This window comes from Corylus avellana, chromosome ca5, assembly GCF_901000735.1.
Source record: "Corylus avellana chromosome ca5, CavTom2PMs-1.0".
Taxonomy (NCBI): domain Eukaryota; kingdom Viridiplantae; phylum Streptophyta; class Magnoliopsida; order Fagales; family Betulaceae; genus Corylus; species Corylus avellana.
This window is the reverse complement of record NC_081545.1, coordinates 25742501-25754478: the sequence shown is the minus strand read 5'-3', so window position 1 is coordinate 25754478 and position 11978 is coordinate 25742501. Positions and strand designations below refer to the sequence as shown.

Below are 11978 nucleotides of genomic sequence, written 5' to 3'. Positions count from 1 at the left end.
AGTAATGTTAGGTCTCATCTTTTTATTCTCCTAAAATCATTCTAAAGTTGACGTGGTTTTCAAAATTACCATTGGATCAAAATTTAAGTATGATTCATCTAAAATTTAATGATAATTTTAAAAGTCACATCAATTTTAAAAGGATTTGAAGAGGATAAAAAGATGATACTCAGCATTATTCTAATGCTATATATTACATTTTTATTTTAGAATAATGCTAGGTACCATCTTTTTATCCTCCTAAAGCTGATGTGGCTTTCAAAATCACCATTAGATTAAAATTCAAGTATGATTCATCTAAAATTTAATGGTGATTTTAAAAGTTACATCAATTTTAGGAAGATAAAAATATGATACCTACCAATACTCTAATGCTATATATTACATTTTTATTTCAAAATCCTGAAATGATAATCATAATTGACTGTTAATTTATTAATAAAATTAAATCTAGATTGACACCTCAACGTTTAAAGATGATTCATCACATGATTAGTTGGAATTGTTATTTTATAAAATAATTATAAATTAAAAATATAGCATTTCTCTATACATTATTATTTTTTTTGTAACATTCTCTATAAATATTCGTTTGACGTATAAATCTGTCGCCCTTTACGTTTACCAAAAAAAGAGAAAAATAGGAAACTCAGTCTCGGTCTCTATCTCTCTCTCTCAAAGGCGATGTTGATGAAAATTGCTGAGACCCACACCGGCGAAGCCACAGCATCGTCTTAGATCGAATCAGGTCCGTCATTTTGCTTAGTCATACTCAAATTTTCCTTTGATTATACCACTAATATATCAAAATTCATTGACTCGTAGGTAAGTTTCCAATTTCCTGTTCCCTTAATATATGCGTTTGCTAATTTTTTTGTTCCCCAGTTTGATTCTTTGGGGTTTCTTAAAATGAACGTTTATCCGTTTTTGCAATGGAATTTCAAAATTTTGATTGATTTTCATGGTTGATGCCAGAATTTCCCGGTTCATGTATTGGTGAATTGGATTTAATTGTTTTATTGCGCATTTGAATTCTACCAGTTGTTAAAAAAGTTAAAACGCGGAAAAAGAACTGATAAATTTCTGATTTTTTTATGGTTTTGGTTTTGGGTTTTTCAAGAAGTGAGAAATTCACAGGCTTCTAGACATTTTCTTTGCAACAAACATAGCGTTATCACTGTTAAAGATGGTGAATTTGGTTGTTTTTCTGGTTGATTTGTATGAAGTGTAACCTGTTTATTTCAGTATTCATTATTATTGTTATTAATTTTTGTTTGGGGGACAGGTTTTTGGATTCCATGTGTGGGGGTTTGCCATTATAGTTCAATTTTGGTGGCTTTTGAAGCTACCTTCAAGTTTGTGCCTCACCGATTCCCTTCAATGCCAAATAGTGATTGTAGCAGGCGAAGAGTTATGTTAATGCCGGTCTGATGAAAATTTTGGAGCTGGGCTCTGGCAAAGAGGTTGGATATACTGCAAATACAAATGGGCGTGCGCTATATAGCCATCTCGGCGCTGTCTACGGTGCTAAGCTTTGTGGGTTTGCAATTCTGGACGGAATTGTCTTTAGATAAGCTAAAGTCAGATGGACTAATTGGTGAGAATTTTATTCACTCGGAGAATGCAAGCCGTGTCATCGAGCTGCTTTTGGGTTCTTATGCCACCATTGGACTGCTGACGAATTTTGTACTCAATGTATTTATTTTCCTTGTTCTTTGTCTAAAGGTAAGTTTGCTATTTCACTGAGGGATTTTAATTATCAAGCAATCAAGATTTCATGTTGATCCATGAATTATTTGTAAAATGGGCTTTTTTTTGGGGTAAGGTAAGTACCATATGAACTGAAAACATCATTTAAAAGCCCAGGGGCTTTCTCTGAGAAATAGAGGAAATTATCCCAAAAGGGATAGAGATGAAAGACAAACCCTCACTAAATAACAGGGCACTGAAGCACAGTAACCTAACTAACCAGGCCTGTGGCATGCCTGTAATGATGAAGTCAAGTCCGTACGGTCTTGCTTGGTTCGCATATACCTTATTAGGAACAAGAACTGTTTTCTCTCTCTGATTACCACTGAATCTCGATCTTAGTAATTTTGTGAAGTGGACTGTATGTCGAGTTAGGTAATGCATAGAAGAGAAACTTATAATGTTTGGTATTTTATCTCATGATTGATGCATGGGTTTTATTGGTTAGTTGGCTTTAGTGTTAAGTCCATTGTGTGTGTATTAGTTGGTGCCTTAAGACATTTTATTTCTGTAAAGAAGGCAAATGTGTTAAGGATGTGCATTTTACTTTGCTAATGCCATGATGATTGAGCGATGAAAAATGCTAAGAAATAAATTCAGATCATAAATGACTTTAATAGGTATTAATATTCTGTAAAAACTCTTGGTTATGTTTGTATTGTTTGTACCCTGCATGCTATTGGTTTAGATGGAAACCAAATTTCTCTAGGTTTCAGGAACCTGGTATATATATATTTTTATTTGGTATTGTTCAGGTCCTCTGGCTGGATAATTGGATCTTGTATACTGTATTTAACTATAATCCCATCAGCTTGCTACTAGCTGGGTTCTAGGAATTTTTAAAAGCTTCAAGAAACTAACTACAATGAGTGTATGCCATAGGAAATAAAGATATCTTAAGCTTCACGACAATGGTAAAATTTTTATTGGTGTTAGCTCTGCCGGTACTTATAAATCAATACTTGGCCTTGGAGAAAACTAAGTGAATTGATATTATCAGGATGCCTGCTATTTGATGTTATCTTGGAATCTTTTAGAGTGACAAAGTTATAGATGGATGGATTTTTGTTGTTCTGGAAGATGTGCTTATGCAGGGCTTTGAAATGTTACATTGCTTCCATGTGTGTCATTTATCTGCCTTAATTTTTTGTCCAGATTATGATATGGAGTATAACTATGATCAGGCCACCCATACGGACCTAGATTGGTCATCTAAAATCTTTGCTACTGGGGAACTGGCCTGTTTTGATGTTCTCTGATTTCATTCTACTCATCATTGTTTTCTTTTACTTGGTTGGGGGTGAGAGAGAGAAGGGGGACGGGGGTGGGGAAGGTGAAAGACAATAAGAGAAATGCTATACGAACTCCCACTTTTACACTTTTAAGTTCTTACTCCCAAATGTGACAGTTGCAGAAAGAGAGCAACCAGATGAGATTAAAAAGCATTGTAGTGGAAAGCTGACATGATAACTGCCACATTAGGGAATAAGCACTGGAGAGTGTAAAGGTGGGAGTTCGTGTAACATTTCTCAAGACAATTATATGATTTGATCGTTCATCTTGAAAAAAAATATTTTTTATATTTTATTTACAATAGAAGTGGATGAGGGATCTACAGTTGCTCTGATCTACCTTGGGATTTATGGTTGATTGAATAAGAAATGTTATAGACTGGGGTTCAGACTAGTAGAGACTACTGGGTTTCTAGAGAGACTTTTAGAATCTATTTATGGAGAAGAACTTTAGAATAGATCCTCACTATCCTCAAAACAAGTTTAGTATAGTTACACAAGCACTCCTGACATACAATCATCAAAGTACCCTTTCTGACATGTATAATCTTTAGCTTAGAGCTAGGTATACAAACTCAAACAATTTTAAAATTGGATTACAATGATCAAAGTTCTGAGTTATACATGTAACACTGAAAAGTGTTATTGAAAGTTTACGTAATTAATTAAGTCCTGCCCTATAAAAATGAAATGATGATTGAGAGGAATTGTTTATGGAGCCTATTTGTAAGATGTGGGTTATTCTTTTGAGTTGACTAAACAAAGTCATAATAGGTAATGAAACCATCTTCAAATTGATGAATATGAATTTACAACTGATAACATTATCTTTTCTTTTTTTGATAAGTAATGAAGTATATAACTAAAATCATGGTTTATATTTTTCACCTGCAGAATATATTCTTTGTGGAGTTGTATCCGTCAGAAACTCGGAAACTGTTGGAACGTCTTATCAATTATGTTATTTACAAGGTAATTTTTTACAAGAAATTTGTCGAAACCATGTATATTCTGATCATAATTAATGGTAATATGCATCTATTCAAATGTCACATCTCTTTTTCTTTTGGGATTAAAACTTTCCCATTTATCTTTATCGAATCATGTATGGGGATATATGTAGTAAAGTGTGTCGGAAGTTTTTTTCCTTTTAATTTAATATTAGAAAATTGAAAAAAAATTCACATTTCATGACATTGAAGTTTATATGTAATTCATAGTTTTTTGTTTCTTGTTTTGCTTCGAGTATCTACTATGTTGTAATTTTGATAAGAAGCTACTGTACCATTGTACCATGTGTTCACTTTCTTCATGTTTTTTTAACCTCTGGTGGTGGTGTTAGCAGCCTAAACCGATTTGATTCTGCTGGCTATCATGGGGAGTGGTTGCAGCAATTGGGTTTGGCTGGGGTTGATGAAGGGGGTTTTGAAAGTTTGGTGGCTGTTTAGTGGAGATGTAGGTGAAAAGAGTGGGTGATGATAGATCTGGGTACGGTTGGCTCTAGTGGCAGCCAAATAGCTTTGAAATTGATTAAAGTAGTTGCAATATGAACCAGATGCACTTCAGTTCCAAAATAGAAGAAAAACCCCACTTGATTGATACCATCAATTTCAGCTCTAGCTCATGGTTGTTATTGTCTTCATCACGAGCAAATCCATGTCACTGCCATCAGCCATGGCAAAAGATAAAGGGGAAAGAAAGGGACAGAAATTAGGGTGTATATTTGTGTGTCTTTTCCTAAGTTTTAAATAAATGAAAGATAATCCTAACAATGAGGTGCATCCCCTCACTAAATACAAGGGAGGGATGTCATTTTCCCACTATGAGGGGGGGCATTTCTTATTTTGTGAAACCTTGAGGTTAGTTTATGCTTTTGATCATAATAACATTAATTGAAGAGGACTAATTTTTCGAGTTGATTAGGCTCAAGGGGTCTTGATGCTGAAGGTTGTAAGCTGAGGAAGTTAGGTCTGATTTGTTTGGTTTTGGATTTAGGGTTAGTGTTAAAAGAGGCCTTTGCAGGTTGAGTAGGTGATCAGTTTGGTGGTCCTTTAACCCTTGATGCTAAGACTTTGAGTCATGCATTTCCAATAATTATACTTTTCATATAGAAGGGTTTTCCATAATGGTATAGTTGATTGATCCATAATGAAATAAAATACTTATGGGGACTATTCTTACTTCTTCTCAGTGATGGTCAAATGTTGATGGCAATGTAACATGCTTAGACCTAGGTCAAGTTAAAAGGGCTCCATAGGTAGTATACATGCATATATCTATATAATACCTAGATTCTATATGACTTCCCCTTTGTTGTGCCATCTAATTATCTATTGCCACATTAGGTTTGTAAAATGATAAAGAGTTGGTTAGTCCTACTACTGGGAGATTCTTGGAAGTCTTTTTGTTAGGGAATAACAAATTTTGCTTTTAGTCATGGTACACCATTTGTCTTGAAATGTAGCAGCCTCTAATCACGAGAAAAAGCTAGATCTGGGGAACTTTTGAATGGCAATACTTTTCCTTTATGGTCTTCCATATCCCATAATTAATAGAATTCTAACTCGTTTTATCAAACACACGAAGGCATCTTCCCAAACAACCCAAACTGAAATATTATCCTTGTCTGTCACATCAGTCAGGAATGGCATGTCCTAAATATCTCCTCTGCTAAATCAAAGCATAGAATTAATGTTCTATTGCTTCTAATGATTGTATTTGCTTCATGTTACCTGTAAGTGGGCAATTTCCAATCACGTGTAATCAATGCGAACAGGAAAATTTTCTAACCCTTCTGTAATTATTGGATTTTAAGGTTAATACCTTGATGACAGTGCTTTTGGGATAACAAAGGCAATGGCAAAATCAAAAGGATTTTCTTTTTCTTTTTATTATTTTTAGGGTTGTGTTTAGAGTGAGCAACTTATTCCTTAACTTTAAAAAATGTGATGCGGTATGAGATAAGTGTATGGTGTAATCATGGGGGTTTACAGGAAGTACTTAAAGAATTTAAATCTATCTGTATATTTCATCTTTGATGTTATCCTGATAGATTTGCTATCTTTATTATTTGTCAAAATTTATGCCAATGGCCTTCGGGCCAAATGGCACCTAAATCCCCCAAAAGAGTGGGGATAGTGAGTAAGGTCATGAGTTTGTACCATGAAGTGTTTGTGTTGCTTAGAAAAAAAAATGTCAATATTTATGGTTCAGTAATTGTGGTATATCTATGATGAATATTGAGCAGGGGATGTTTCTACCTCTGGTTGTTCCACCAACAATATACCAAGCAGGCTTGTGGTCAATATGGTTGACTGTTATTTGCTCTCTAAAGGTATGAGACAATATTTCATGATGGGCATGTTGATTTAAGATTCATTATGAAAGACTGATTAGCACATTTTCTAACCATCTTTTGGTATTGTCCAGATGTTTCAAGCTTTGGCCAGAGATAGACTTGAACGTTTGAATGCCTCTCCTTCTGCTACACCATGGGCATATTTTCGTGTATATTCAGTCTTATTACTGGTCCTCTCCGTTGACTTTTTATGGTATTATTTAATTCCCCTCTCTCTCTTTCAAATCTAGGTTCAAAAGATTTCTCATCTTTTTCTGATAATTGTGTTTTAAGGAAATGCATTGTAAGTGTCTATAATCATAATGTTCTGGACAAGTTCATTTATAACAAAATGGTATCAGAACTTGCTGGGTTTATGTGAAAGTCCTAAAAAATACTTTCTTAAAAAGCAACACCTTCTGGACTTTTTGTTGTGTGGATTGTTTGAGGGCTGTTTGGAAGGTTTTGTAAAGTTTGAGATGTTTGGTGGGAGTAACAACTACTTGGGTTCAGCATATTTCTGCAATTCCTTCAAGTGTCCTTTATGCGATTTGTCAAATTCTGGAGCACCAAAACTTTTAAGAAGGTTAAGTGTTGAGAGTTGATAATTTTACTGGTGGCTAGCTGGGAACGGACTGGTTTGAGAGCCTTCTAAGAATGAGTTCTTGAAGACCTCTTTGTAAGGGATTTGTTCTAGGTTGCTAGTTAGGTACAGACTGATAGCCAAAACTGTATTCTTTTTTTTTTTTTTTTTTTTTTCTGAGAATATACAAACAAAGAAAAGGGTTATATATGGGAGCCAGGACTGTATTCAATGTGGATCAAAAAGTTTTTGATAGGTGTTTGGCCTGCAGGTTGGTTGATGCACTCTAGTGGGGCCCTATGATGTATACATTCAAGTTCTTTTAACAGTCATGTTGATTGCTGTAATAATCTATCTGCAGTAAGTTTTCTCTTTGTTTTAGGTGTATAATATGGGTCTTATATTACTTATATAAAAAAAATATATGGGTCTTGATTTGTTACCATATACCTTAGATGGTATCCATATGAATTTTAGGGTTTTGGGGTGCCTATATGTGGGCTTCCTTTAAAAAGATGGAGACTGTGGACGAATAAATGTGTGTACTTTTGAAGAGCTTGTGCTCTCTCTCTCCCCTCTAAAAGTTAATACGTATGAAGAACTTGTGCTCTCTTTCACTTTCTCTCCCTCTTTCTCCTTTCCTATTCTTTCATTCCCTTTCTATGCTTTCTTTTTCTTATATATAGTATTTTGTTCTTGTTTATTGTTGCTGACAGGATTAGGCTGTGTCTGGTAATATATAAAGCTCTGGGTTCATCCATGTTTCTGTTGTTATTCTTTGAGCCTTTCAGTATTGCTTTTGAGACACTTCAGGTATTGTTATTAAAACACCTCTTGGCAACTTTTGTAATGGTTGGATACAGTCAGATATCAGTACTCAGGTTGACTAGGTTGTTTGTTTTTGCAATATGCTCTGTAGGCTATTTTAGTTCATGGATTTCAGTTGCTTGATGTATGGCTGCATCATTCAGCAGGGAGCAGTGAAAATTGCCAAAGGTTCAAATTTTTTGATACATCAGCAGCAGGTACTTAAAATTTCACTTTCATTATCTTAGATCATGACATTTCCCCCCAACACATCCACCTGCCATGTAAGTACAATTAACTAAGAAGTGTAGGAAAAAGAATATTAAAGGAAATGGCACATGCGCATTAAATCCGACATGCATTTATTTTGTTCTTGTTGATCATTTATAAGTTCATGTTGCTAAAACTAAGGTTTTGATTATTTCAATTTCTTGTGCTTCTTTTCTTTCTTTTGCCAATTCTTGGAATGTGCCATTTAGATCGTACGAAATGAATTTAACCATATCTTTTATCTATCAAAAGATAAAATGTTTCTCTTCTTTTGCTTACTAGTAATTTGTAAATATTTATGTGCTTTTTCTTCATATTGTTCGCTCTTGATGTGTATAGTTGGTTTAATTTTAGCAGTATGCACACACATTTCATGTGTGATTGAAGAAAAGGGTGAGCTGGAAATTTAGTAGTGAGGATTTTATTGAAAATACATTCCTAAATTAGTGGGTGATTGTTGAAGAAATTCACTCCTTTATTAGATATTAATGAAAAAAAAAAAAAAGATGAAGCAAGCAACAGAAGTAGTCAGGGTTATTTGAAAAATACGTGCTTAAATTAGTTGGTGATTGATGAATGTGACTTTCACTCTTCTATTGGATAGTGAGGGGTATAATGGGAATTATCCACTCATTAATAAGTGGAATATGTGGGTGAATGGTGTAGATGTATCATATCATTTATGAGTGGTTGGTGAATTCACCTCTGCATTAGATGGTGAGGTGTATTATGGAAATTATATGCATCAATGAGTGGAATATGTAGTGAATTTGAAGCACACCATACTCACATTTAAAGAAGATGTCACTTTATTCAACTGATGATGATTGTAGCGGATTTAATGTTTCCTGATTAAGTACTGTGACTGCAGGTTCATTATCAGAATGGAAAGGCATTCTCATTCGGAATTTGGGGTTTTCCCTAGACATGGCAACATTGTTAATGGCACTCGGTCATTATGTGCATATTTGGTGGCTGCATGGCATGGCATTTCATCTTGTGGACGCCGTCCTCTTCCTAAATATACGTGTAAATATTTGTGTAAATATTTCATTCTACTCTCTATTGGACGATTTAAAATTCTAGTTATTTGACACCCAATGCCATGTTCAATCTATAATTAATTTGGAAATTATGATCAGGCCTTGCTAAGTGCTATTTGGAAGCGTGTAAAAGGATTTATCAAATTGAGAAAAGCTTTAGGTGCTCTCCATGCTGCCCTTCCTGATGCAACAACTGAAGAGCTACAAGCATATGATGATGAATGTGCCATCTGTAGGGTATGATTGGGTCTGTACTTGTTTACTTTTTTCCTATTAATCATCTCTCAAAGTTGATGAACTGGGCAAATGACAGGAACCAATGGCTAAGGCTAAAAAGTTACTCTGCAAGCATCTTTTTCATCTTGCATGCTTGAGATCTTGGTATGATTAATAGTTTTTAGTATTTTACGCCCTCTGCTTTTGTATTTCCAAGCATGCAGTTCATACTAAAACTCACTCATTAATGCCAGGTTGGATCAAGGTTTAAGTGAGACTTATTCATGTCCCACTTGTCGAAAGCCGCTTTTTGTTGGCAGACCTGAAATTGAAGCCAACCACGGTACTGGAGAAGTTTCTAGCGATGAGCAGCTTGCCCATCAAATAAGTGCTGGACTTGATCGTCAAAACTCTTCTGGACATACCCTACCAACTGGAGTATTCCCTGGTCAGACACAGAACCTTATGGAAGGCGGTCCTTGGAGGTTCACGTCCTTACTCTTTGTCTTGCAGTTTCTCTTGCCTGCCTTTAAATAACTAGATACCTTTGGCTGAAAAAGCATCTCTTTGACAAACTGGAAATGGAACCCACTTAATTAGATCATCAGAGTTTATGCTCAAGAGCCATGAAATAGTGTCTGAACTTCAGATTACTCATGGGCCGTCGTACCATATATAGAAGTGCCATTTGCGAAAACGATAAAAAAACAAAATGAAGAGTCCGTTGAAGTTTTATATATAACTCAATATAAATAACTCTTCAAGAACTGTTTTATGCTAAATTTGCTGAAAACTGTTCCCTTGAATGTAATTTCACTGACCTCCTTAAACACTACACAATAAGAAATATTTATCACAAGTGTCTGTGGAGTAAATTAAACCACTTTTTTTTAATCCACAGGAGTGGGGGACTGGATTCAAGTTGGTTGCATGCTTGGCCTAACCAAGGTATTGATGGAGCTGGACCCTCTACTGCTGGCAGATCAGTTGGATTAGGGAGAGTCCAGATGATGATGAGGCATCTTGCATCTGTAGGAGAAACCTACGCCCAGACTGCCCTTGAAGATGGTGCTTGGAGCCTTTGGCCTGTGAATCCCTCTCAGGCTGCTGCAACTGGTACACCCATCCCTCCTGCTGCTGCTGGAAGATACCCTGGAGGAGGTGGTGGTTTACGTATGAGGACTACTCCACACCCTGCAAATGACAACTTAGCCAACATACTTGCCATGGCTGAGACGGTACGCGAAGTTTTGCCACACATGCCTGATGACATAATTTTCCAGGTACTGTTGGGATTTGCAGAAAAATTGGTCACTTGGGGTCGAAATTTATCGTAGTGTGGATGGTTTTTGCATTAAAGTCCATTTTTCCTTTTCTTTTCTTTTCCTGTTTTATTTTTTTTATTTTTTATTTTTTTACATCAAAGAATTGCCTAACCTGTTTAAGATTCAATGCGTGGAATTTTTCAGGACTTGCAGCGAACAAATTCTGTCACTGTTACCGTGAATAATCTTCTCCAAATGTGAGTATATATTATGCCCTCTTTTGTTGTAAGAAGCTGTGAGTTCTCAAACGAGGTTCCTGGTTCATCCCATACCAAATATCTGAAGGTTTCTTGGCATGCACAACCTGTGGTTGGTCAATTCACCTGACTTTTTTCTTGGTTTTTTTTTCCTTACTAATTTATGTTCCCCCCCGCCCCCTCCCCCTTCCTTTAGAAATACATTAATTCTTCTTGCGCTGTATATAAAGGCAACTCGCTCAATCAGTTGTATTTGTGAAAGAAGAAAAAAAGTGCAGTTATTATAGTCCTTTTTTGGTTTCCTCTAAGAAAATAAAATTGCTATACCATGAAAATGTGGGTGGTCTTGTCTTCTTCGCAAAAGTTACCGCTTTTACTACATTTGACTCTGATTGAGTGGCTCATGTGTTTTCTGGGTTTGGATTCCCAGCAATTTTAGCAATTCAAGCAAAAAATGTGAGACAGTTTTTATTGGGTGAGCTGTTCAAGACTTATACAGACAGGTGAGTTTCATAAGAATTTTCTCACATTTGTTGCTCGAATTACTAACAATTCGGACAACAAAAATACTGGAGATCTGTATCATTCTCATCATTATAAATTTCCCAGTAAATGGAAGGCTCTTTTTATCAATTAGGTTTTGGTAACAGGGAGAAGTGGCTCATGATCACCTAAATTTCTAGGCTAGTATTCCACCGTATAAAATGAATTTCCATAAACCAAATTTGAAACTGAATTACTGAGATGTTGGGTTGGCTCAACTCTAGTTTATAAGTAACTATTTCAGAGATTTGGTGATGATGCATTAGGAGGTTCCACCGTGTTAACCCCTATTTGAAAATAATATATTAGTATGCTAATTATGTACCGGAATCTCCTACAATTACGCAAGACCGGCCTCTCTCACAACTGCAAGGGATTTGGGCATGCGGATTCAGGATATTGATCCGCTAATTGCGTGCAGCATACTAAAAGAAAATGAAAAAACAAGGAATAATTTTTTTTTTTTCATTTTTCTTTTTTTTCTCGTAATTTGCATAAATTCAAAATGTTACGTGTTTATTAGATTGATTAGTCATATGTGAGGGTCCAAACTGAATGTGCCAAAATGCAACGCTACCACCATGAAGACAGGGGTGCTGAGCCGACTAAGAATGCT

General features: G+C 35.5%; 1 protein-coding gene across 2 annotated transcripts; it reads left to right on the top strand.

Moving 5' to 3' along the window:
* Window positions 1-618: 618 nt before the first annotated feature.
* On the top strand, window positions 619-11166 carry LOC132180827 (E3 ubiquitin protein ligase RIN2). 2 transcript variants are annotated; one of them, XM_059593796.1, is made up of 13 exons: window positions 619-748; window positions 1286-1725; window positions 3936-4013; window positions 6289-6375; window positions 6471-6592; window positions 7678-7774; window positions 7881-7986; window positions 8910-9067; window positions 9181-9318; window positions 9395-9462; window positions 9552-9782; window positions 10199-10580; window positions 10767-11166. In XM_059593796.1, the coding sequence occupies exons 2-13, from the start codon at window positions 1486-1488 to the stop codon at window positions 10821-10823; spliced, it is 1764 nt and encodes a 587-aa protein (XP_059449779.1). In that variant the 5' UTR covers window positions 619-748; window positions 1286-1485; the 3' UTR covers window positions 10824-11166. The 2 variants fall into 2 exon arrangements, with proteins under 2 accessions (XP_059449779.1, XP_059449778.1); XM_059593795.1 differs by having other exon boundaries at window positions 8910-9079.
* The last annotated feature ends 812 nt before the right edge of the window (window positions 11167-11978 follow it).

What these genes read in the sequence shown, in the direction of transcription:
- LOC132180827 (XM_059593795.1), top strand. Translation starts at nt 1,486, where the DNA reads ATGGGCGTGCGCTATATAGCCATCTCGGCGCTGTCTACGGTGCTAAGC. An exon ending in CTGTTATTTGCTCTCTAAAG is followed by an intron (nt 6,376 to 6,470) that starts GTATGAGACAAT and finishes GGTATTGTCCAG; the next exon opens with ATGTTTCAAGCTTTGGCCAG. An exon ending in CTGATGACATAATTTTCCAG is followed by an intron (nt 10,581 to 10,766) that starts GTACTGTTGGGA and finishes GGAATTTTTCAG; the next exon opens with GACTTGCAGCGAACAAATTC.